Below are 25,616 nucleotides of genomic sequence, written 5' to 3' on the forward strand. Positions count from 1 at the left end.
CCTCCCACAACCCCCCGCGGCCCGGGGCGGCCCATGGCCCGGAACTTGATTGTCCGGACAGGCTGGAGGCCGGGCGGTGGGGGGGCGAGCACCCTCACGCGCGGCGGCGCTGGCCAATGGGGGGCGCCGAGCGGCGCCGAGCGTGGCGGCGCTGGCCAATGGGGGGTGCTGAGCGTGGTGCCCGGATGTGAGGGGGGCGGCCGGGTGCCGTGCGGGCAGGAGGCGCCATGGGCGGCCGCAACAAGAAGCACCGGGGCGGCGGCGGGGCGGCCCACGCCGCCTCCGTCGCCGCCAGCGCCACCGCCGCCGCCCGCGCTCGGGCCGCCGCCGCCGAGGCCGGCGCTGCTGCGGAGGCGGCGGGCAGCCGAGCGGCGCCGCGGCCGCCGCCGGCCTCCAAGGAGCCTCGCGTCAAGCAAGGTGCGGGGCGGGGAGCCCGGGCGGCGGCGGTGGCGGCCTGGTGCCCCAGCCGGCCGCCGTGGCGGGGCCGCTCCGGCGGGGTGTCCGCCGAGGGACGTAGGGGCGTCGGGGGAGGCGCGTTAAACGCCGCCAGCAGCGAGCCGTGCAGGGCTGGCTTTAGCCCGTGTCGCCTTCTGGGGAATTCCTGAGCAGGCGAGGCCTGTTGGCACTGATACGTGTTGCCTTAGTTACCGCGCCGCGTCTTATTAGGTTGTTTTCAGTTCTTGTGCAGTTATTCAGTTCTTGTGCGTTTGGCGTGGCACTCTCGCAGCGATGAGCCCTTCGTACTGGTCTTTGCTGAAATAGGTGTTAGTTCCGTAAGTGTGCAAAACAGGCTTACTGGGAATTTGGGCATTTTTATGTCACGCTGCTAGCATCGTGCAGAAGTCTCGGGTGCTTCCAGGGCTGGAGATGGTGCAGCCCTGTTGGATGAGCAGCAGGGCTGACTAGTCTCAGGGCAGCCTAAAACTCGGGCTAGCGTTCTGTAGCCTAGTGAGCTCTGTCTTTTTAATAAACCAGCTTTATCAGAAGTAGCTCAGATACCAAATAACATGGGTAACAACTCATATTGCAGACTATAAGCAAATCATGTAATGCCCAGACCATTAGATGTTCCAGCTTATTAATATCAAGTCTGGCAAACCATTACCCTGTGTTTTAAACTTCTTGACACTCATACTGCACTCTGTGCTTTTCCAAGTTTGGGTTCCGATACTTGTATTTCTTATATCTCCCACTCCCCCGGCACCATCCAACTCACAGTTCTTCTTAGAAACTATGCTGCCTGTCTCTCAGGTTGTCTGCCATGGTGAAAAATAAGGTAGTGTAAGCACAAAGAAAAGTAGTGTAATCTAAGTACTGTGGAGCTACACAGCAAATACACAGTAAATGCACAGTAAATACCAATGATTAGCTGGTGAGTGTTAACGGCTGTTTGTAACTCCTGGTCGAAAGTAGCAGCTTTTTTTGAAATGCAGTTGTCTGCTAGTCCTGATCTAAGCATGAGCTGTTCTGGAGTGTCTCTGCAGGTTGCCCAGCATGGGCAAGCTGCCCACCTGGCATGATGGCATGCTGGTGCATTTGAAGGTAGCAGCTAACACTGCTATTCTGTATGTTGTATTGCATGCCAGTTTTGCAGGGACCTGAATGCTGTGAAGTTGTTCAAAGGGTTTCTTTTTACCTGTGCAGTACCAGAAATGGTATGTGCATGCCAAAAAATATTCAGTCCAAATCAAGCTGTGCTGTGAAAAGCTAAACAACTTTAATGATAATAAATAGTTTTGTGAATGAATATTTTTTCCACTAACAACTACTGAATTAAAGTATTTAAGAATGACCATAACAGGTCAGACCAAAGGTCTGCGTAACCCGGTACCCTCTTCTTGACAGGCACCAAAAGAAGATACGTAGGTAAGAATAGGTCAGATAGGTAGTGATACTTCCATAGTATCCTCTTGCAGCCTCCACCTGTTTGTGGCATAGCGACTTCCTCAGCCAGATTAGGTGGTGTCTTGTTTTTCAGTAACCTCCCAAATTAATGGATTTCTTTTCTAGAAAACTGTCCTGTTTACCCTTGGACCTATGTAAACTTCTGATGTCCACAGCTTCGTGGCAGAGTTCTGCTACGTGACTATGTACTTTGTCATTAAAAAAAACGGATGCTTTTAATTCTTTTGAACCTGCCAGCTTCTACCTTTCCCATGTGGCACTGCTTCTTCCTGTATTGGAAGAGCTAGTGAGCAGTTAGTCCCTATTTCCTCTTGTTGTGCCACTCATGATTTTATATTTTATCTGCCCAGAGTTATACCCTTCTTTACTATTCCTTGTTTGAAGGCCTTTCTATACTGTTGATGATTCTTATTGTTATTATATATGTTCATTTGTTTACTGGAAATGAGTATAATGTTTGCCTGCACTAACCTGCGTTATGATGGGTCTGCTTTAGATATTGTAAAGAATGTTCTCTGTGTTCTGCTTACATTATTGATGCTTTTTTTTTTTTTTTTTTAATTTGCAGGTCCAAAAACTTACAGTTTTAGTTCAACAATGGATTCCAGTGCTGCTGCTGCAAATCTAGATAAATCTGTTCTTAAGGTGAGTATCCTTCTTGGTAAAAACAGCTTTGTTTTTCATAGTACTTACTTTTAGCTGAGTAAATATTTCTTCAGTTATATGTATTGTATTATCCAGATATATTCATGTATTAGGCATGGATTCTCCTGAGTCTGGGGTGTTTGGGGTTTTTAGTGGGTTTAAGTTTGCGGTTTTAACTTTAAAAAATAGTGTAAACTAATACTTGTCATAAGAGAAAATCTACATTAATATTTTTAAATAATAAGTGATAGGAAGTGTAGGACTATGAAGACTTAGGTTTGGGCTTTTCTTATGCATATAGATTGTTTTTCTTCTCAAAGCAAGAACACAATGTGACTTTTTTATTACCTGCATACAGGGACTAATTTCTTTAATTACACAACTTCAGGGCAACCAGAGTTTGGTTCRTATCTTAGCAATGTTAAAAATAATGAAATTATTATGGCTGAATTTTTTGAAAAATTTTTTTTAAGTCAGATAGGAAGAACTGTGTCACAGGTTGTATCTTGATGGTCAAATTATTTTGTACTAGTTCTTGTAAGCTGAGAAGAGAGGCCCTGTTGTTTCCAGCAGAAAATTTTCTTTTATTTCTTTTGACATACTATATTTCTTGAAGATGTACACAGGCCTTTCCTGTAATAGGAAACGAATTCTTCCATTTCAGGTAGAAGTGTACAACTTAAAAAAAAAAAAAAAAAGAATCTGCCCCTTTCATAAGAAAGGATTACCACACTTAAGGAAAACTGGAAGAGTGGAGGTTTGAATGGCAGAGAAGTTTCTGGATTCTCATTTCTTTAGGCAAAAGAATAGATATGTCCTAAAATTTGTAAAATTTTACTTTGTATTGACTAATTTTCTTTATGCAGGTAATGATTAACAGTAATTTGGAGAAAAGGATTATTGGTGTAATCAATGAGCATAAAAAACAAAATGATGACAAAGGAATGATTTCCAAAAGACTTACTGCTAAGAAACTACAGGTAGAATTTAAAATATTTTCCTCTGACTGTTGTTTATTTAGAATAAATAGTTTCTTTCTTGTCATTTATACTTTGGCATGTAGTACAAGCTGCTGTACCATGCTTTCCAGTAACTACATTAATGATTAGCCAGTGAAATAAATGAGCATGCTTATTAGGAAAGATGTTTCTTATGTGTTCAGTAACCAAAATCGGAGTCTTCAAACAGGATACAGGAATAGAACTTTACTTTCCAAAAATTGAATGTTTTGTGTGTTTTGCTTCCTACATTTTTGTCTCTGTATCATAGCTGGAAAGTTCCAGTTGTATTGTTCTAACTAGAACATATGCATACTGTTCAAAGTCCGGAACATTTGTATATTTATACATACATGTTTACAATCAAAATGATTATAAGGTTTGTATGCAAAACAAAATTTGCTACTCTGCCTTCTGATATGTGGATTTATGCTGTTTACATCCATTTAATACTGTTTAGTCTGATACGTGGGAAATGAGTTTATGAGCCTATATTGGATTGTTAGATTAAATACTGATTTTTTTTCTGTCTGGCATTTATTTGTAGGATGTATATATGGCTTTACAAAGATTCTCTTTTAAGACTGAGCACATTGAGGAAGCAATGAAAAATACAATTTTATATGGAGGTGATCTTCACTCTGCACTTGACTGGCTTTGTTTAAACCTTCCAGATGGTAAGTATGGTGACAGAGAAGTGACTACAGCTTTTAACAGAAGAGCAATAGGAGCTACTCTTACATGGTAGTGCTGCATAGTAGTCATTAAATGCATTGTTTCTCTAAGACCAGTATGGTGTTCTTTGCATAGTTTTGCTGCTGACTGGTTTTGTGACTGTGTGTGTGTGAAGTTGTGTAGCCCTTTTCTTTCTCCACTCGGTGTTTTATGAAAGTCCAGAAGCAAATACTGACTTATGTAAATGTCAAAGCCTAACTTTATTTCAGCATGCTGTTTCTTTCATGGTTTTCTTAGTTTGCTCCCAGCGCACTTAAAACCTTTTTCAGTAATTCTTGGTRCCAAATGCTATGACATGGATTCTTTATTTTGAAGATGCATTGCCTGAAGGTTTTAGCCAGCAGTTTGAAGAGCAACAACAGAAACCTAGAGCAAAATTTTCTTCTCCTGTGCTACAATGCCAGCCTCCACCTTGCTTAGCAGATAACAAAAAGAAAGAAAATGGCCCTGAAAAGAAAGAAAATGGCCYTGAAACTAAGGTAATCAGAAGAATATTAAGTTGTATGTGGTGGGGGGTAGAGATTTCCAGAATACAGACTTGCATGGACTTCAATGCATCATTTTTAGACTGGTAAGACTTCTGAAAATATGTTGTSCTTAATAATTTCATTAATGTGAGTTAATTTTGTTTTATATAGTTATAAATATATAGATAGATAAAACGTTATTTTAATTACAGTGGAATAGTCATTTGAAGGTAGCATTTTTCATGTGAAGCCTAAAAGACTATTTCTGGTTTGTTTTTTGTGGTAACTTTTGGCTAGTAAGAGAAAAACAAATCCTAACATAGCTTGATTTTTTTTTTTTTTTTTTCTTCCTGGAATTAGTTCATTCTGTTATTTATAGATGGCACTTTTCTATTGATCTGTGTGGGTGCAAGTTTGCCTCTGTGCTTTGGTATTTTGATTCCTGAGGTTATTGAATCTTACACAAGATGTCTTGTAAGGGTGGTTTTTTTTTTCTTTTTTTCTTTTTTTTTCTTCTTCCCTTTTCTTCTGCAGTTCTTGTAGTATTAAGAGCTATATAAGTATATTAAGAGATGTTTATCCTGGTTGGAGAAGCTTGCTCCATTGGTTTTGTTGAGCTGTCATGTAACTTAGTTTTTATATATAATATCTTGAGCAATAGTTGCTAAATGCTGACTGAAAAAGCTACTGGTGTTTTTATGTACTGTTACCATTGCTTTTAATTTTCTTTGTTCTTCCTAGGAAAAAAATGTGGGGAAAGAGAAAGAAGTGAGCATGAAGGAATGGATTTTGCAATATGCTGAGCAACAGACTGATGAAGAGAAAAATGAGTCTATGAAAGAGACAGATGAAGAGAAGTTTGACCCAGTAAGATAGTTTTTTTAACTATCTTAACTTTTTTTTTTTTTAAACAAGAAATCTTGCAAAAACTGTATCTGCAAGTTGTGGATCTGCTTGTTAAAAATTGGGAGTTGAATAGCTGGCCTACTGTCCTATGTTGTCTTTATATTTTACATCATTGCAGACTACTGGAGGGAAATGTGTTGGAACATCTCCTTTCCTAAGTTGTTATTCTCTTATATTTCATACTGGTTTAAAATATTTAATGCATTATGCCAGAATTAAAAAAAAACATTCTTGAAACAAGTCTCAGTGAGACTAGGAAGGTGACTGTCAAGGTCTGGGGGTTTTTAACCATTATGTATTTAAAAAATAATTGTTTCTTTTTTGTGTAAGTTTGATATAAAGGACAAAAAAATACATTTTATTGTGAAGTTCATTAAAAGCAACTATACAATATTCAATTTCTAATTAATAATTCTATTTGGAATAGAATGAAAGGTATTTACATCTGGCTGCAAAGCTTTCAGAAGCAAAAGAACAAGCAAGCCTCTCCAAGCAAGACAAAGATAAGCAAAGCCAGAAGGTAGCACAAGAGAAAATAAGAAGAATTCAGCAAGGTAGAACCATGCAAATGACCTGTTTCTTTTGTGGCCTGCATATTTGTTATGCAAAGAAGACTCTGAATCAGATTGAATTGATTTTGCAATTCAGAGGGCTGTGAACAATGCTGACTTTCCTGAATTTATGCATTTTGTGTGGGCCAAATTCTGAAGTGACATTTTGCTACTTCAGTTTTTGGGTGCTCAATGTAAATTATAGCCAATCTCTTCTTTTTAAAGAACAGATGCTCAGCAATTAGTGTGAATAAGTTGTATTATCTGCTTTTGACAGAAATGGCAACACTTGAAGAACATCCTGTATTTAATCTGGCTATAAAGATTTCAAACCAACAACAAAATGAAAAGAAAAAAACTCCCTTACCTCAGGAAACCACTTTGAATCTGAGCTTGCTTGAAAAACCTGAGGGTGCTGCAAAAGAAGAGAAAGGTATGTCAGAAACTGTTCAGTACAAACTCAGTGTGTACCACAAATTCTGAATACCAAAGTTCTGTTGCGTGGGTCCTATTGCATTGCAGTGCTAAATCATCAAGCTCCAACTGCAGGAAGGGGCAGCTGGACTACTTCAGTGGCAAAATTGGCTTTAAAGGATATGTATTTTTTAAAACATATAGTATTAAAAGCTATTTCTGCCACACATTGTCATGTCTAAAAAAAYCTTGATTTTTTCATAGTTGTAAGGTAAGTTGTATTGTTTCAATTAATTTTTACCCTCTTCTCTACTTAAACAATTTTCATTGTAAATCTTCAAACTGTTATATTGTCTAGTAATAACCAGACAATAGTTAAAGGTTTTCAAATTGAGTAATCAAAGACAGAAAATGGAATGCTGAAATTTATTTTTCTGCTAGATATCTTTTGGGAAAACAGATTTCTATAATGTATCAGCCCCACTGTTTTCCCTCTGCTTGTTTAATAGGACTGCAGAACATTTTGGAAAATACTACTTTCTGGTAAAAATACAATTGAAAGAAAGTTAAAACTTTCTGACCATCAAAGGAATGTAAAATAAAAGTTTTAGGAGAATTAAAATGTGTGGTGTTCTACTCTTACAGTGAAAAAGAAAGAACCACTAGATATAAGAAATTTTGATTACAGTGCTCGAAGCTGGACTGGTAAATCACCAAAACAATTTTTGATTGACTGGTGCAGGAAAAATTTTCCCAAGAGTCCAAATCCTGCTTTTGAAAAAGTTCCAGTTGGAAGATACTGGAAATGTAGGTATGTACTTCCCATGAACTTTAAATTTTCTGTTGGTTCCTTTAAAAATATAGATGCTGGCTACTTCTGTTTTGTAGTGTAGATCCAGATATATGTAAATGTAGCATGCTTAACTTAAGTTCTTTTTTCGTCCAACAGGGAGGTATTTCCTTCTGGATAACTCTGCAAAAGTAATGCTTAGGCTGGACACTAGAAAGAATAAGTTCTGCTGAAAGAGCTGCTAAAGAAGGGATTCGCTTATTAGCTTTTAATTCTGTACTGCTGAATGAAAGATTCTAAAAACAATTCTGTAAGATAAATTTGGATTATTAACTTCTAGTATTCTGAGTCAAAGCAATATATAAAAATATGGAGGTTTAGGTATATAAATGCCAAAACTCTTTGGGGGATTTTTTTTTTTTATAAAGCAGAAGTTAGAAACTTGCATGATAGCTACCCTAAGCTTATAACCAATACAGCGCTGTGCAAGTAATTTTTCGGTTTTTCTTTTAGAAAATGAATCTAGAATATAGTGGTGTAGAATGGAATATTATTATGTACAAATATAATGGACACTTCATTGCAAATTACTGCAATTTTATTCCTGGAGTTTGTAAATTGCAGCGTGAAATATCTCATAAAATGTCTCCCAGTTCGTTAGTACAGTTCACTGAGTACACAGTGCTTTTTGAAGGAACCAAATGAAATTAAAAGTCTGTCTCCTAACCCATGTTAGAAATTGCTAATTGTTTAACTGAGAATGTATTAAACTTATTACTGCTGGTCCAACTGACAGGTATCTGTTAACTGTCATATTAGTGCCTAGACTGTGCTGAGTAGTTATGGACACACAAATACTTAGTCCTTGTTCCAAAGCAACCTTACCAGTGGTCTATATGCATATAAATACTTCCACTATTTTGAAGAAAATAGACAATGTTATTTACAAGAGAAATTTCACAAATTTATTGCTGAAATCTTCTGCTGTTTAGTCAAAGCTTAACAACTGTTTTTATTGTTTCTACTTACAAAATATTACTGAGTAACAGTTTATTTAATTTAGTTTCTCTATTTGAATTTCACTCTTTCATTTTAACAAAAAAAGTATGCTGTTTATATTGATAAACAAAATTAAGAGAAATGCCTGTGTGAATCTGTCTTTAAGGGTCAGGGTTACCAAATCATCTGATGATATAATGGCAGTGTGTCCTACAATTGTAACAGAAGATAGTATGCAAGCACAGCATCTGGCTGCTACTTTGGCGCTCTATCACTTAGCCAAGGGACAGGTAAGATTTTCCCTGGTACTGCTGCTCTTAGCCTGGGATCTACCTTTGCACTTGTTAGTTGTAATTTTTACAGCCAACTTCTAAAACGGATCTGATAAAATGTTTCCAGGTCAGTTCTTTGCTCTAATTATGTATTCATTTGTCTTTACTGAAAATCATACATACATGTTGTAGATTATGGGGAGGAAGGAATTCTGTAGTAAAACTGTTCTTTCATTGTTGGAAAGAATGCAAGCAAATTGAGGAAAAAAAAGTGTATTGTAAATGTTGACATTGCGGTTTTCATAGTTCTGTACTTAAAAATAGCTCCATATTTCATTTGATCATGTCTCTTACCACTCAAATTCATTTATACATAAAATGTTAGTGAACTTTTTTTTCCTGCTTTTTCTCTCTAAAGTCAGTCCATCAGTTGCTGCCTCCGACCTATCGAGATGTCTGGTTAGAATGGAGTGACATTGAAAAGAAAAAGGAAGAAGAAAACAAGATAGAAACCAACAAACCTCGTGATAACTTTATTGCTAAATTATTAAATAAACTCAAACAACAGCAGCAGCTGCAGTCTGAAAACCAACCCAAAGTGTTTGAGGATCCTGAAGATTCTTGGGAAAACTTAGTTTCTGATGAGGACTTCAGCAATCTCTCCCTTGAGACCCCAGACATAGATGATTTGGAGCCTTCAAGAGTTTTATTCAAAAAGCTGCAAAGTTCCTCCAGATATCAGAGGCTTCTGAAAGAGCGACAGGAGTTACCTGTGTTTAAGCATAGACATTTGATAGTAGAAACTCTTAAAAAACATCGAGTAGTTGTTGTGGCTGGTGAAACAGGCAGTGGGAAAAGTACCCAGGTGCCCCATTTCTTGTTAGAAGACTTGTTACTAGACGAGGGATCAGGTAAATGTAATATTGTTTGTACACAGCCCCGGAGAATCTCAGCAGTGAGTCTGGCAACCCGGGTTTGTGAAGAGCTGGGCTGTGAGTCTGGACCTGGAGGAAAAGTAAGATGCTTTTCAATTCTTATTTCTAGTCTTAAGCAATTAGACTTATAGGGAACTGGATTCTTGGTCCAAGTGAAAACACTATTTCTTATACAACTGAATATTTAGTGTTTTTTTTTTCTTTTGGAAAAGACATCTTGCAAWGTCAGCTGGTTTTTGTTTTTGTTTTGTTTTCAAATTGTCATCTGTGGACCCCTGGGAATCCATACAGCATTTCTAAAAGCTTTACAAAGAGTGACTAAGAACAAGGGAGTTTCATGGTGGGAATGTTCAAGCATTGGAGCAGCTTGCCCAGAGAGACTGTAAAATCTCCATCGCTAGGGATACTGAAAGCTGCACTCTAAGGCTCTGAGCAGTCCAGTCTGACTTCAAGCTTGGCCCTGCTTTGAGTGAGGGATTGAACCAGATGACTTCCAGAGGTCCCTTCCAACCTTGGTTATTCTGTGTTTTGAGGAAAAGCAAGATCCTGTGTGTTTTATGGCAGTCTATTCATGTGAAATCCCTAGAGGGAATCCATACCTCTATTGCAAAAATACTTTTGTTTGAAGACTGTCAAAAAAACTGAAGAAAAAACACTGAAGTTATTAACTCTTTACTACTCTGGAGAAACTGTAGCTTTTAGATTCCAGTGTATTTTCCCTTTTTTAACAAAGAAAAATGCATGTGTGGAAAAAACAGTGCTGTAGTCAACTCACTGTACTGTTTAACTAGCAACCTGTGCAGTGTCTGAATCTGACAGTGCTTAAATATCATTTCATTTTGCATATCTCTTGCTTGTATGCTATTTTAAGTTATTACTGTATTTTTAATACCATTCCATAATTTTATTGTATTTTACTTTTTTTTAAGAATTCCTTGTGTGGTTATCAAATTCGTATGGAATCGAGAACAGGAGAAGCCACTAAACTACTATACTGTACAACAGGTGTTCTGCTTCGGAAACTTCAAGAAGATGGTCTTCTCTCAAGTATATCTCATGTTATTGTAGATGAGGTTATCAGCTCTTACTGTTCTGCAGAAATTATAGTTGTTCTGGGACTTTACATGTGCTAATGCCTTACTATAGATTATGTTTTTCTAATTCTAGGTACATGAAAGAAGTGTCCAGTCTGATTTCTTGCTAATTATTCTGAGGGAGATCTTGCATAAACGTTCAGACCTGCATCTGATTTTAATGAGTGCTACTGTAGACAGCGAGAAGTTTTCCAGCTATTTCTCTCACTGTCCCATTTTAAGGATCTCAGGGAGGAGTTATCCTGTTGAGGTAGGTAAATGTTTCTTTGATTATACTAGATGCTTTGTATGTACATATACCGCATTTTCCTAGTTTTTATCTATAGTAAATATAGCTATATCATGTATCTATAGTTAGGAGAAAATATCTTAAATCTGTGTTTCAAGGACTCATAATCCTTTTTCAGTTTTGAAAATACAAAATAGCTTTAGTGATTTGAAGTATAAGGTTGTACTATTTTTTTTTTTTTCCTGAGAGACTTATAAATTGCTTAAAATCAGTCCATCTAACGACAGTGATGTTCTGACTTTCTCTCTGTTCCACCTAGACAGTAAGGGAAATGGAAGTGTCAGAACTTTTCCCCCCTTCAGCTTTCTCATTACACTCCTGTGTGTTTCTCATGCATGTCGTATGCTATGGTGAAGCTACTAATGGTAGTGAGCACGTAGAGAGGCCCCTTAACAAAAACGCGCAGCAGCTCTGAATTCAGGCTTTCAGAGATCATAAGAAGAATTGACAAGTTGAAATATGCAAGATCTAGTACAGCATTAAAAGGGGAGATGCCATATTCAGCTTTGTACATAACCTTTAAAGAACAAAAAAGCTGCTGACTATTCCTTGGCATGCCTTGTATTTTTTTTGTGAATTTTCACTATAGATTTTCCATGTTGAAGATGTAATTGAAGCAACTGGATATGTTCTGGAGAGAGACTCAGAATATTGCCAGAAGTTCTTGGAGGAGGAAGAAGAAATAACAGTAAATGTTACTAGCAAAGGAGGAGGCACTACAAAGTATCAGGTAAAACAGGTATTTCTGGTGTAGGTTTGGAAAATTTGAGGGTTTTTTAATTGCTTGTATTAAATGTGATTGAATTGTATAACATCAAATATTCTTTCAACAATTAATGCAAAACAAAAGTTAGACGCAGTGGCACTTATACAGTGTAAACCAAATACTTATTAAATCAGTAGCCTTATGTTTGTCTCTCTCAAATCCTTCACAGCTGCCTTGATTTTGCTGTTTTTGACACTTTGGGGTCTGTTGTTTCTCTCATGCAAATTCCCAGCTGTGGATCCATTAGCGGCAGCTGGGAAAAGCACTTCAGTTCTCTCCTGAGGAATTCTCCCTAGTTGTGAATCTAAGAGCAGAAAAGACAAAGTCACATCCTCCTTAGCAAAACCAAGATCCTCCAACTTGGGATGCTGATAAAACAGTTTTCATCAGTTTATGTAGAGCTTTTTGGGTCACCAGAACTCAGTTAATCCTTGAACTTTTTGCAGTGACAGCTGTACATGCTTTTAGATTAAAACCCTTGAAGGGAAGGGAGTAAGAATGCTATGTAGCTGTAGGCATCTTCCTTAGGCTATTCATCTAGGCTGTTTATACTTTGGATAGACACCTGTCAGTGCTCTGACATGCTCTTCAGAGGTATCTCTTAACTTTCATTGCAGTTGTTAGTTGGAGAGGGAAGGGAGAGAAGAAAGGAGAGACTAGTTTTTTAAACTCCAAAATCTCAAGAGATTGAAAGAGTCTTGAAAGACTCTTAATCTGGAGTGTCATTTATCAGTAATAGATACCTATGCACAGGTTATGTAGATGTTTGTGTGATTAGAAACTTAGCTCATGCTGATTTCAGTGGGGAGTTAATCACATAAATGTCTCTCTTTTGTTTTTATCTCAATTTTTATCTTAAGAACCTTTAAGTGAATGACATAAATTTACCTTCTCTTTTAATTTCTAAGAAAACATTGAGGATGTGACTTTTGCTTTTCTTCCTTTTTAGGAGTATGTCCCAGTCCAGTCTGGATCTGGTATTGATTTGGCTCCTTACTATGAGAAGTATAGCAGTCGAACACAGCAAGCAATCTTCTATATGAACCCTTACAAGATCAACCTTGAACTTATTTTGGAGTTGCTTGCATACTTAGGTACAGTCTGCTACATAATAAATTTACATATTTGAGACTGCTCTTTGATTAATTTATTTCCTGATGCTTGCTACTGATAAGGATGTTTGACTTCATTCTTATTATATGAAACATCCTCAAAGGTGTTTACCACAGGGCCCAGATATAGTTCCTGTTCTCAGATGAGCCTGTTCACAAATACATGTTTATTTTAACTACATGTCTATACTGTAACTTTCCAGATAGAAGTCCCCAGTTCAAAAATGTTGAAGGTGCTGTGCTGATATTTTTACCAGGCCTTGCTCATATCCAACAGCTGTATGATCTCATTTCAACTGACCGAAGATTTAACTTGTGTGACAGGTAATGTAGATTTTTTTTTTTCTATAAAGTTAGATTGCTTAATTTGATGAATATGTTCTTCTTGGATTTAAGACCAGCTATCCTTTCAAAAGGAAATTGTTGAAAGTTGTACCTCTGAACTGTTTTTACTACAAACCTATATTTATTATCTAAAAATGATATAAGCAAAAATGACAAGTGCTTAGGTCTTGTACAGTTGTAACTGCGTCTTTTTCTTTTGATGCCACTTTTGAACAAACTTACATAATCACAAAGCACTCGACTACTTCATTTTTACTTCTTAAGATATAGAAGCTGTTGTATCTGAGAYGGTTTTCTCCAGTTTACTGTATGCATGGAAATGGCTACTTCTTAAGAGATCCAGAGACAGTAATCTACCAAGAGAACCAGCATAGAGTTACAGTGGTGGACAGTTTTTCAAATTTTTTTACAGCTAACTACAAGTTAGCAATACCATGACATGGAAAGAACATACGCAGTCAAATTTTAAAGGTTCATAAGATGGACTTAGGTGTCAAGGTCTAGAACTGAAGGAGAAGGAAAGTCCAAGTCTCTGTGTCTGTCTCTTCTCTGAAGGGCTTTATAAGGCCGAAATTTGCCTGTGCTTATAGTTCTGTACACAGTTTCAGTCATGGCCCTTATCTTGGAAGCATAATGTGAAGGACTCAGGTTCACGGACACCTAGTTCCCTTTTTTGCTATGTTATCAATGTAAACTAACCTAGAGTTATACAATAGTAGTGATTTTGCTGCCCTGTTGCCAAATAGGATTAACAGCCCTATGAAATAATGGTGTTAACAATGTTATCCTTTCTTGATATCTTAATAAAATGCTGAAGATAATTTTCATACCTAATTGTACAAAGTTTTACTCTTTCCAGTGTTCATTTTAGCTTCTTTCTCCGTCATGCCATCATCATTCTGATCTCATTCATAGTGTATCATAATGTACATACTGATTAGTGTAATTTCTCTTTCTAGGCACAGGCTGATAGCTTTGCATTCTGTTCTTTCAACTCAAGATCAAGCAGCTGCATTTACAATACCTCCTCTTGGCATTAGAAAGGTATGATGCATTTAGAAAGGCAAAGTTCACCACTGAAAGATGACAAAAAAAAAGTTGGGGGGAGGGAAGGTGCAACTGTGAATGCTTTTAAAATTAAATCCTACAGAATTACACAACAACCAGTTATTCCTGAAATTTTCTTACTGAAAAGAATTCTTCTAGCTTGGTGCTCACTAACAGATAGAAGTTGGCATGTTGTGAAAACCTTGAAAGTAATTGGGCAAACTATTAAAACTAATGTTTTTCTAAGAACTTTTTCTGATTGTTGCTTTCCTTTATTAAAACTGTTTTAACTAGGTAATTATAGCTTTTATCTAGCAAATAGTATTTCACTTACTGCCAAACAATTCAATTAAAAGTTGACCAGTTTTGGCAAATACTAGCTAGCAATTTTGATAGATTATAAAACAAAAAGTAAAACTAAAAGCATGTGAAATTCTCACTTAACTCATGATTCCTCAGTAACTGGGGAGGACTAAACCATTCTACAACTGCAGTTGTTTTTAATGCTTTGTCAGATTATTAATGAAAATATTTCTGTGAAACACTTTACCAAAATAATTTTTATTTATAGTGTGACAATATTTAATATTATGTTATTATTTAGAATATTTATATTGTATATAACATTTAGCATAAATATTATGTAGTATGTTAATTATATAGTATATATTAGTGTATACTGTATATATTATAAATAATGTAGATATTATAAACTGTAGTGTGTAATAGAGTATTATATAATAATATTTTAGTAATACTGTATTTTATTTTGGAACAGRTTGCCCAGAGAGGTTGTGGAGTCTCCATCCTTGGAGATATTCAAAAGGCATCTGGACAGGGTCCTGGGCAACCTGCTTTAGGTGACCCTGCTTGAGCAGGGCAGATTGGACTTCAGTGATCTCTACAGAGATCAACCAAAGAGTTCCAGCCTCAACCATTCTGTGATTCTGTGATTATAATTACAGTTTTTACCAAAATTATTCCAAATATCAACTAAAAGGATGAAAATTATGAGACAAACATTCCATAATTCTTTTATGTTATGTTACTTCATTTCAGATTGTTTTGGCAACCAATATAGCAGAGACAGGCATTACAATACCAGATGTTGTCTTTGTAATTGATACTGGGAGGACGAAAGAAAACAGGTAAGAGCTTGATTTTTTTCATAAGTTATACTGTGATTACTGTGAATATGTGGAGGTTGGCACTGCAAGATATTTGTAGCATCTTTCCTAATCTGTATTTCTGGACAAGAAATGTACTGAACTCATCAATTGGCTTGCAATTTAGGTACAAGTTTGGGAGGAGTCTTCTTTCAGATGATGTAAAGAACAAGGGGAGCTGTTCATATATATGGAGTGTCATGGCTAAGTACTCATTTGAAAGTGAAGTAGATCCTTCTTATCTCGGTTTTAAGGAGTTATTTTTCGTCTGTTTTAAATGTGTGAAGCTCTGTAAAATGTGTTAGAAGAACAATTCTGAGTGGGCTGGGAGATGGACTTGAACTAATAATTCCTTCCCTTTCCAGTTTTTACACCTTAATCAATTTGTACCCAAGATTTTATGATGTACAGCTTCCACCAGGTGTGCCTAATTTTCAAAGCTAAACGTAATATCTTCAAACAAATATTATTTAGGTATTCTAGATGTACAGATATTTTTAGATAGGTATTAACTATGCATTAGAATTTTAATTCTGAAAGCTGAATATGCACTTACTTTACAATTTTTAAGGTATCATGAAAGCAGTCAAATGAGTTCCCTGGAGGAGACTTTTGTTAGTAAAGCTAGTGCTCTGCAGCGACAAGGAAGAGCTGGGCGCGTTAGGGATGGATTCTGCTTCCGAATGTACACAAGAGACAGGTACCGTGAACTTGGTTAGCTAGCTTTYATAAATCACTTAAATATCCTGGTTTTCATTGTATGAAAAAAAAAAAACCAACCATGGAATCTTGTTGAAATTTAATTTAGTTACTGCAAACTAGAAAGATCCAACTCATATATATATACTTCGAGTATCTTATGAATAAATAGTGCTATATTAGTCCTAATCATGGCATTTCTTGACTTTTTAAAAATATGCACTGTATTCTTAACACCTCTCTGATATAAAGGTTTTCAAACAATTTCTTTTCATTTTGGGGGATGAAAAAAAAAAAAAAAGTAGCAGCACCGTGGAAAATCTGTTTTTAACAACATCTGTTGCCCTGGCATACAATATACACAAATGTTACCTCCTGAACTTTGAGGTTTTCATCTTAACACACAAATTTATACTTTCCTGAAGTGGTAACTCTGAATTAGGGATGGTAAAAGATCAACTTATACAGCACAGAAGACTTATAGTTCGTGTCACTGCAGTGTAATACTAAAAATTGAAGAACAAGATTCTTCTGCTTCTGACTGAAGCTACTCTGACCTTAACTTTATCTCAAAGCAAATATTTTAAAATGACCAGTGAAGTATGCATTTTAGCCACATGCAAAACTTCCAGTTCCAGAGCTATGCATCTTTAGTATTTGTTTTGAAAATAAATGCCCTATTACCTTTCTGTTCACTAAAACCCTGCCTTCCAAACTACCACATGCACCTTAACTCAAAGGACAAGCATTCTACCTATGCAGTAAAACACATGCTCCTCCTGCAAAAAATGAGCATGTGAAACCTGAAGTTATAACTTGACTTCAGACATTAGATTGACTATCCATGATTCTCCTATTTTTTTTGATGTTACAGGTTTGAAAGTTTCATGGAATATTCTGTTCCAGAAATACTACGCGTGCCTTTGGAAGAATTATGCCTTCATATTATGGTATGGTTTTGCTTTTAAAATTATCCTGACCTTGTTAGCTAAAAAGATGTGCTAGGTCCTCCCTAATCCAGTGCAGCTAGTGGGGTTTCTCCCTGCAGTGAGGAATCCAGGGCCTATGTGTCTTGCAAAATCCAGAGCATGCTGCTGAGTGAGACAGCTTACTATACTATTCTAATTCAACTCTGAATGGCAATTCCAACTCGGAGTTAAATGTTCTTCAAACTTCTTTCTGCTTAAAGAAGCATTTCCCTGCCACTCCCCCAGTATTCTGAGTGAGTAGGATATACATGGATATACAGGAAAACTATTGCAGAAGGATGGTATTTCCCCCTTCTTCATTCAAGGATCATTCAAGGATTGCAAGGCATTTGTAAGCTATTTGTAAGCTAACTCCATCTCAGCAGATCTGTCACGGAGGCTCCTGCTCATGTATGGCCACTGGTAATACACTTCTGGGATCAGTCTCATGCCATACTAAGCCCTTCTGAACAATAAGTTATGTTCACCTAATGTGGAAGGCCTCTGCGTTCTGGGGACCGAGGGGCTGGTTTAGAGGGAGAGGAATGTGTGCTTTTGGATGCAAAAATAGTGCTTTCAAGTTTCTTTTGTAGCTACTGTAAAAGTTTGTTGTATTTGTTCTTAGCTAATTTCCAGTATAACAGGCTTTATATTGAAATATATGCCCATTCAATCCACAGAAATGCAATCTTGGCTCTCCTGAAGATTTCCTTTCCAAAGCATTAGACCCACCACAGCTGCAAGTAATCAGTAATGCAATGAACTTGTTAAGGAAGATTGGGGCTTGTCAATTAAGTGAGCCCAAACTGACTCCACTGGGCCAGCACCTTGCAGCCCTTCCTGTCAATGTTAAAATTGGCAAAATGCTTATATTTGGTGCTATATTTGGCTGCTTGGATCCTGTGGTGAGTAAAGAAATATTGCCATCTTTTACTTAAATATTTTTAAAAGATTAGTAGTATAGAAACAGTCAACTCTAAGATTAATCTGTTTTCTTGCAACATGATGTTTTGAAAGGATGATGTAAGAAGTTAAGACGCATGAATTTTAAGGTGGTTATCATGGAGGAGAGAATAGTATGACTGTTCTCAAGCTCGTGGGTACCACTCACAAGAGAATGGTCAGACTTTGGTGTCCAAATCTATCTGTTAACCAGGGAGCATGACATTTGTGGGAAGAGCCCTCTTACATGTGGGTTAGGCCAGTCTGGGTTACCTTGCACGTGGTATGGGCAAAGAACATGCTGATGGAAAGCTACTGCAAATTAATTGACATGGTAACCTATGTGAAGACTGTAACATATCTTACGTTTTTACCTCATYCTAAATTACTGCATATTAGGAGGAGGCATAGATATATTAGCTGCTAAAAACTGAAAATTAACATTCTTCATTTTCTTAATTTCTCCTGCTAATTTGGTGTGATCTAAAGCAATTACTTAATCTTTTGACCCTACACTGTATCTTATTGGGTGTTTCTCTGTCATTTGGCAAACTGTTTTGTATGAGTTTTGAGATTCAGTAAATTGCTGGAAAGCACTTTTCATCAATGTATTGTGAGGCAGTATATAAGCAGTACCTTTAAGTAAATTTTGAATTTTGCATAGTAAATTTTCAAGGTAATCAGTCTTCCTTGAGACTTAATGAAGGACAAAATAAAGTATCATGAATATTGCTGTAAAAGAAAATTTAAAGCTATCTGTATGAGAAAACTGTAAGTTGATTTTTAATAAAATACTCTTCTTAAGAATTATGTATACTTTATTAATTGCAGGCAACTTTGGCTGCTGTTATGACAGAAAAATCCCCGTTTACTACACCAATTGGTCGAAAAGATGAAGCAGATCTTGCAAAATCATCTCTAGCAGTGGCAATTTCAGACCATATAACAATCTACAATGCCTATCTTGGGTAAGTAATATTCTCTTGTCCTGATACCTAAATACAGATAGAGTCTTTAACATTCTGTAAGTGGTGTTGTTTTCTTAGAGTCCTTATTAAATATCTTCTCTTGAATTGCTTGTATCTGAAGTTTTTCCCTTCAGAATGACACCAGATTTACAAATATTGTACTACAAAAGGATGGCTCACTTAGTACTTAGCCTTGCATATGTATAAAGGTTTGCTTCTGTTTATCCTAGTGTTTAAAATATTTCTTTTGCTATCTGTGCTATGCTGACCTGAATATTTTATATTTTATAAAGTACAAATATTACAAAATATATAAGATATACATAATTTCTTTGATTAGGAYGATATCCCTAAGACTCAAAAATCACGACTGATTTTCACTTAAACTATCAAGATATAAGTATATGTAATTTTTAGAAGAGAAAATTGCCTTTGTGTTTTTGTTAGTATCTGTCAAATTTGTTACAGGTACGCTTTCCTGAATGCTAGTAGAGCAACAGTGGTGTTCTTCATTAAAACCAGTTAATTCTGGTTTTGAGTGGAAGATGCTGAGCAAAACACAGTATTTTAACTTATTACTACTTTTGTATTATTATGCTCTTGATATGATTCTTTTTGCTGTAATAAGACAGAAATATTTTTTTCCCTTAGGTGGAAAAAGGCTCGACAAGAAGGAGGATATCGTGCTGAAATGACTTATTGCAGAAGAAATTTCCTTAACAGGACTTCGCTATTAACTCTGGAGGTAAAGCATATAATTATACTCTGCAATCAAAACACATCTATTAAAATTTCCCTCTGAAAATGTCCTGCCCTTTTAAAGTGGTGGTATACCATAGCTTTGTCTCCACTTATGTTCTTTGATATGCATGCTTAGTTGATATGCATTTTTGCAGTCACTTGCATTGGAGAAGGTAGTCCTTACTTCCACCAGAGAAACAAAACTTGTAAATTAAAAGGCATAGTTAAATTGTGTCATTCTTGATATCAAAAAGTAGGTGTGTTTCACCCTTAGTTTGAAAGATGAGCCAGAATCTTACTTAAATAAACTTTTTTTGGTGAGAAAATATTCTAATCAGTTTTTCCTAGTTAAGTTTGAATAACTGAGCTCTTGGCAGGAGCAGATGCTTCATGCAAATGCATTGTCTTTTTTGGGGTGTATTATGTGTGGGAGTCTTTTGGGGTTCTTTGTTTTGTGTGTGTGGTTTTTGGTTGTTTGGCTTTTTTTGTTTTTAACTACAGCTGGGAGATCTGGAATTTGCAGCCCATTTAGTATATATCTAATCCTGTATTCCATATGTTTACCTCAGAAACGCCCAATATGCCAAGATGGTTGCAAACGGACAGGTGTTTTTAAGTGAGAGGGTTTTCCCTTAGAGTGCTATTGCCTGCTGATGGGACTAGAGTATGTACCTTTTTAGTTCAGAGTTTTACTAATATCTTACTATTCAGGATGTGAAGCAAGAACTCATAAGGGTGGTCAGAGCAGCAGGCTTCACAGCACCGACAGCTCAACATGGATGGGATGGAAATGGAGCTACACAATCCCCTTCTCTTGAGGAAATAGCTCTTCTTAAAGCTGTGTTGACTGCGGGCCTGTATGACAATGTAGGAAAAATAATATACACAAAGTCTGTGGATATCACAGAGAAGCTGGCATGCATGGTAGAAACTGCTCAGGGTAAAGCACAAGTGCATCCCTCCTCTGTAAATCGAGACTTACAGATATATGGATGGCTTCTTTACCAGGAGAAGGTAAGCCTATGACTCTATATCAAAGGGATAACTTAGTGAAAACTGTGAATGGAATTGATAGTGGCATTATGTCTCTAGTGTTAAACTAATATACAACAACTTCTTAAAAGGTGTTAGTATCTTATGTCCTAAAGCCAATAAAAATGGGTCATTTGAGTGCTGAAGAGAGCACAGAGAAATTTTGCCTAGAAGTTAAGGTTGACAAATCTGTTTTATTTATAGCTACCAGTTTCATCATAAAGTACCTTTCTCTGTCATTTAACTTCATGGTAGCATTGACTTTTTTTGATATAGTGCTATTGATTTTAAAGATGATTACTCTTACTCAGTGATATACGCACTTGTGTAGTAGTAACCCTTTAAAGTGTTCATTTTCTTTGCCTCTTAACTGTTCTAAGCAGGCTCTAATGTTTTGAAACTTAGTACAGGCCCTCTCATATCCCCAGTAATAACTTAAAATGCATAAATACCCAATTCTGTGATTGACTGCTGAACTTCATAACTGAGCTTCATTTTTGTCACTTTTCTCCTCCTCCCTACTCCAAACTTCATTAACTCTTTTCTAAAGCCAAGTGTTTATATTTAGACAGATAAACTTCTGGTACAACAAAAATGTGACAGGAGTTGCTTAACAGCCAACTTTAAAAGAGCAGGAGATTACGTTATGGTTCTTAATGCATATGAAGCGATAGCATTATTTCAAAGAGTTGAAAAAATTCCAGGCCCCCAAGAACCTTAGTCTAAAGGGAGGACAGCAGCTAAGGTAAATAAGTTATACCATGAGCAGTGGAACAAAGCTTGCTTTTTCTATGTAAAGATACAGGGTAAAGCTCAAGTACATCCCTCTCTGTAAATCGAGACAGATCTACAGATGACTTTGTTACCAGGAGAAAGAATTTTTGGTTCCTTTCCTCTCCCATCCCATTTGCTCTGGTTTTGTGGCTTCTCACAGACCTAGAAGTAGCATGTGCTGAGTCTAGTCCATAACTTACACTCTTGTGTATGTGTGCACACACGTGTGTATGCATGTGCAAGCATGTATGTATATTGACATATGTATTGTATATGTATATATATTGACAAGCTAGTTGGTGCCAAGAAGAATATCTAATGGAAGAGTTCTACCTGCCTTTTCCTTCAGTAGGTTTACTAATTTTGATCTCTAGTTACCGCTAGAAGCACTGGACTGACATTATCTTTCTGTTTAAATTTAAACAAGAGCATAGTTGTGACCTTCGATAATTTGCTAGTAGCACCTAAGCCTGCCTCTTAAGAGGTCTAAATGCTGTGCATCTTGCACCTGGTATAGGGCAGACAGTTGGCCGCCAGCTGTTCTCTCTACAATGGATTGTGTGGATCAGAGCTTAAAAGGAAAAAAAAAAAAAAAAAAAAAGTATAGCTCTTGCTTTTAAAACTAGCATTCAGATTTGGTGTTGTAGGTTTGGGGGCTTTTTTAATGTTTGTGTTTGTTTTATATGCAGGTGAGGTACGCTAAGGTGTACTTGAGAGAGACCACTTTAATTTCCCCCTTTCCCATTTTGCTTTTTGGTGGGGATATAGAAGTCCAGCATCGAGAGCGTCTCCTATCTGTGGATGGCTGGATCCATTTTCAGGTGCCTTGGGGTAGTAATAACCTTTTGCGGTTTCACTGACTTTTTTGTTACAGAGTTGATGTACAAGTTTGTTTCAGAACATTCTCTCCCACCTTCATCCCAGGTATATAATTAATGGAAATGGTGGGAAACCTGGTAAGCATGTGATGAAATTTTAGCCAATTACACTTGAAAGAATAGTTTAGTAATGTGTGACTTGTAACAAATCAGTTCCATCTTTCTTCATGAAGAAAGTCAGTGTGCTTTCAGAAAAACTATTATTGGAAATAAATTTAAACTAAACTGTAGGGTTTTTTTGTAGAGCTGGTACTGAAAGCAGATGAGTGTACTAACTTATGTTACTCTCTGCTACACTCTTATAAGCATGTAGGAACCTATTTATCTTTAAAATATTTTTTGCTTTGTAACCCAAATGGAGTTACTTGGGGGAAAAAAAATCTAAATGGAAAATACTGTTTGGGTTTGGATTCTCTTGTGTGTGTTGGTTTTGGGATGGGGGGGAAAGGTATTTCTTGGTTTCGGGTATTTTTTGTGGGGGGGTATGTGGTGGGTTTTTTTGTTTGTTTGTTTAACAAAAAGGGTTTCTTTGGAAAGGGGAGAACTGAGAACTCTTTCTTAGTATATTTTCTTAGTCAAAATTAAAACTAGGCATATGCCAAAATCTTATGTAGAGTCTGTAAAATGGCAGAATTGGCTTTTGCCAGTCTACAAGCTACTTGGTTAGTTTTCTCGTCTTCTGTGGGCCCTATGTTACACTCCAGGAAGAGTACAAACTACAAATTATTTTAATTTTTCTGCATTCTGTAAAGTAAAAATTATATACCCAAATGCTGATGCAAGCAAACAGTCATTCAACTGAATTCAGCAGTTATCATGTACATCCAGAATTTTAAAAATCAGCTTTCCTGTGTGTTTGTGGGAGAATTCTTTATGGTCTTTGGGTGGCCACAGGTTGTCCACTTGCAGGGCACATTACACCTTGTAATATGTTTCATAATGGTGTGGTTATTTTTTAACTGAGATGCTAAGCAGAATATACGTTGCATTTTATGGCTGTTTTTTGCTGCTGTTTCTACCACAGGAAGTATATGACTGGAACAGAGATTACAAGAGGGAGGGAAGGAGAGGGAAGGTTCCATCTTTAGATATCAGAAAGGCTAGCAAGGTTTAGGAGAGGTTTGCAGTTGCTTTCTCAGGGGACCAGAGAGACCTTCCTGAGAGGCAGGACAGAGGTGTAGATGTTTTGTTTCAGATATAACTGATAAAGATTGGATTCAGATTTGTCTTCTACCACTTGTTGGGCCCTACCTATCAATTTCTGTGAGACCCACTTCCCATACAATAGGAACTAGAATATAGTTCATAAGCAGTGGAGGAATGGACAACAGAAGTGCCAACTATACTGGTTTAAAAAAATATATCTAGGCTGTCCTTAAATACAAATTAATTTGTTTTTTCTGTTTTTTTTATATATATGTGTGTGTGTGTGTATATATATACACACATATATAAACATTTTGAGTAAGGAGGGTATCAGTTGACTTATGTCTAATAATTTCACTATATGCTGGTTGTTTAGGATCTGTGTGTGAATGTTTTGAGTTACTCTTCTGAGCTGCTGTTCTTTTAGCCTGTGATGCTACAAAGAAAAGGTGCTTAAAGATAAGGGGGTATAATGTAAGCCCAGTAATTTCATGAGTATGCTCTCTGTGTGCTTAAAATTAAGCATATGCATGATGTTTGCAGGAATTTCTTTTTATATGCAAGGTAATCTTTTAATCTGTATTTCGGTACAAAATGTCTTTGAGAATAATGCAAATGTTTGTCTTCTCTGTTCTTTACAGGCTCCTGTGAAGATTGCAGTAATTTTCAAACAACTGAGAGTTCTCATAGAGTCTGTTCTAAAGAAGAAGCTTGAGAATCCTAAAATGTCTCTCGAAGGTACTCTTTTAGACTACTGGCATAAAAATTTGCTATATAAACCTTGTGGCAAACCTGAGAAAGTATTAGTACATTGCATCCTTGCCCAAAAGGGTTTAGTATAACTTGAATATAACTCTGTTATCTTTAGAGACACCCAAAAAGTCATTACTGATCCTACATATATTCTGTAGGAATGTATGAGGATCTGCACAAATGCTGATTTAAAGATATGCCTGATAACAGTTTTCACGGTAGTGATAGTAATGGTAAGGTGCATTTCTTAAAACAGAAATAACATTGTGTGCGTGATGAACTTCTTAAGCATGGATGAATTTCAAGTGTTGCATGAGTTGTCTCACAGCGTAAGGTAGTCATGGGGAATTGCATCTTGGCCCCCAAAGTTAAGGGATAGAGAAGCATAATCTAGACTCTTCACACTGGAAACTCGGAAGAATATTGTAGATGGGGAAGGAATAATATGAGTTCCAGTAGGCTAATGCATCTGTGGCTATGCCCTTCATTTTCTTCATCTCTTCTGTGAAATATTGAAATAGACACAATCAACTCCTTAAAAAGTGTATAAAAAAAATACTCAGTCACGTATTATGGATATATTGTTTATTTGCTCCACAGATAGTCTATTTTTTAAGTTTTAGWGTCATCTTCAGTGAGGGTTGTTTTTTTTTGTTTTTGGAATAGATTTTAAACTCATTCTTTTCCACTCATTGTCATGTTTGTGTTTTCTTTCCTAGATGACAAGGTTTTACACATCATCAAAGAACTGATAAAAACAGAGAATGGTAACTGAAACTGAAAATCAGTAACAAACCAGAGCTTCAGTAATGGCGGGGGAAATATGCACTCCAACTTTAACTGAAAATACTTAAACACTTAATGTTGTTGATACCAGCCATGACTGGGGAAGACTGCATGGTTTTGCATAAAACTTACCTTTCTGGGTAACTTTTAAAGGTGCACATTGAATATGTTTAGCCATTACAATACACCTGGTGCCATTTGTTTGAGCATACTAATGATGCAGACAAAACAGTTTGTCTTTAGAACAGGACACGGTCATTTTTATATTTTTCTTTGTTTCCATTTAATGTGGTAATTATGCCATTACTGGTGATGCAGACTGTACTAATAATTCAAGATTGGGTCCCAAATCTCTGTGGAGTGGTATTTCATTGGATATCTGCAAACAGAAGACAAACTTAAAACAAAAACAAAAACAAAAAAACCCCCGAGGATTTCCTAAGTGCTAATTCTTTTGAGCTATGAATTTGCATTATTAAAGCAATACATCTTA

The 25,616-nt window shown here is 36.7% G+C and overlaps 1 protein-coding gene across 6 annotated transcripts; it reads left to right on the forward strand.

The window, feature by feature from the left end:
- The first annotated feature begins 212 nt into the window (after positions 1–212).
- Positions 213–25,616, forward strand: DHX29 (DExH-box helicase 29). 6 transcript variants are annotated; one of them, XM_026062730.1, is made up of 27 exons: positions 213–417; positions 2,474–2,550; positions 3,417–3,530; positions 4,096–4,225; positions 4,599–4,762; positions 5,492–5,617; positions 6,084–6,210; positions 6,485–6,640; positions 7,267–7,432; positions 8,577–8,700; positions 9,101–9,697; positions 10,547–10,690; positions 10,785–10,961; positions 11,590–11,730; positions 12,716–12,860; positions 13,082–13,202; positions 14,183–14,267; positions 15,330–15,418; positions 16,008–16,136; positions 17,010–17,085; positions 17,784–18,008; positions 18,877–19,013; positions 19,665–19,758; positions 20,466–20,768; positions 22,250–22,381; positions 24,226–24,322; positions 25,057–25,616. In XM_026062730.1, exons 1-27 carry the CDS (start codon positions 228–230, stop codon positions 25,110–25,112), a joined length of 4,122 nt encoding a protein of 1,373 aa, XP_025918515.1. In that variant the 5' UTR covers positions 213–227; the 3' UTR covers positions 25,113–25,616. The 6 variants fall into 6 exon arrangements, with proteins under 6 accessions (XP_025918515.1, XP_025918516.1, XP_025918517.1 ...); XM_026062732.1 differs by lacking the exon at positions 213–417 and adding an exon at positions 655–666; XM_026062731.1 differs by lacking the exon at positions 10,547–10,690.

Source organism: Apteryx rowi, unplaced genomic scaffold, assembly GCF_003343035.1.
Source record: "Apteryx rowi isolate R43461 unplaced genomic scaffold, aptRow1 scaffold_192, whole genome shotgun sequence".
Taxonomy (NCBI): domain Eukaryota; kingdom Metazoa; phylum Chordata; class Aves; order Apterygiformes; family Apterygidae; genus Apteryx; species Apteryx rowi.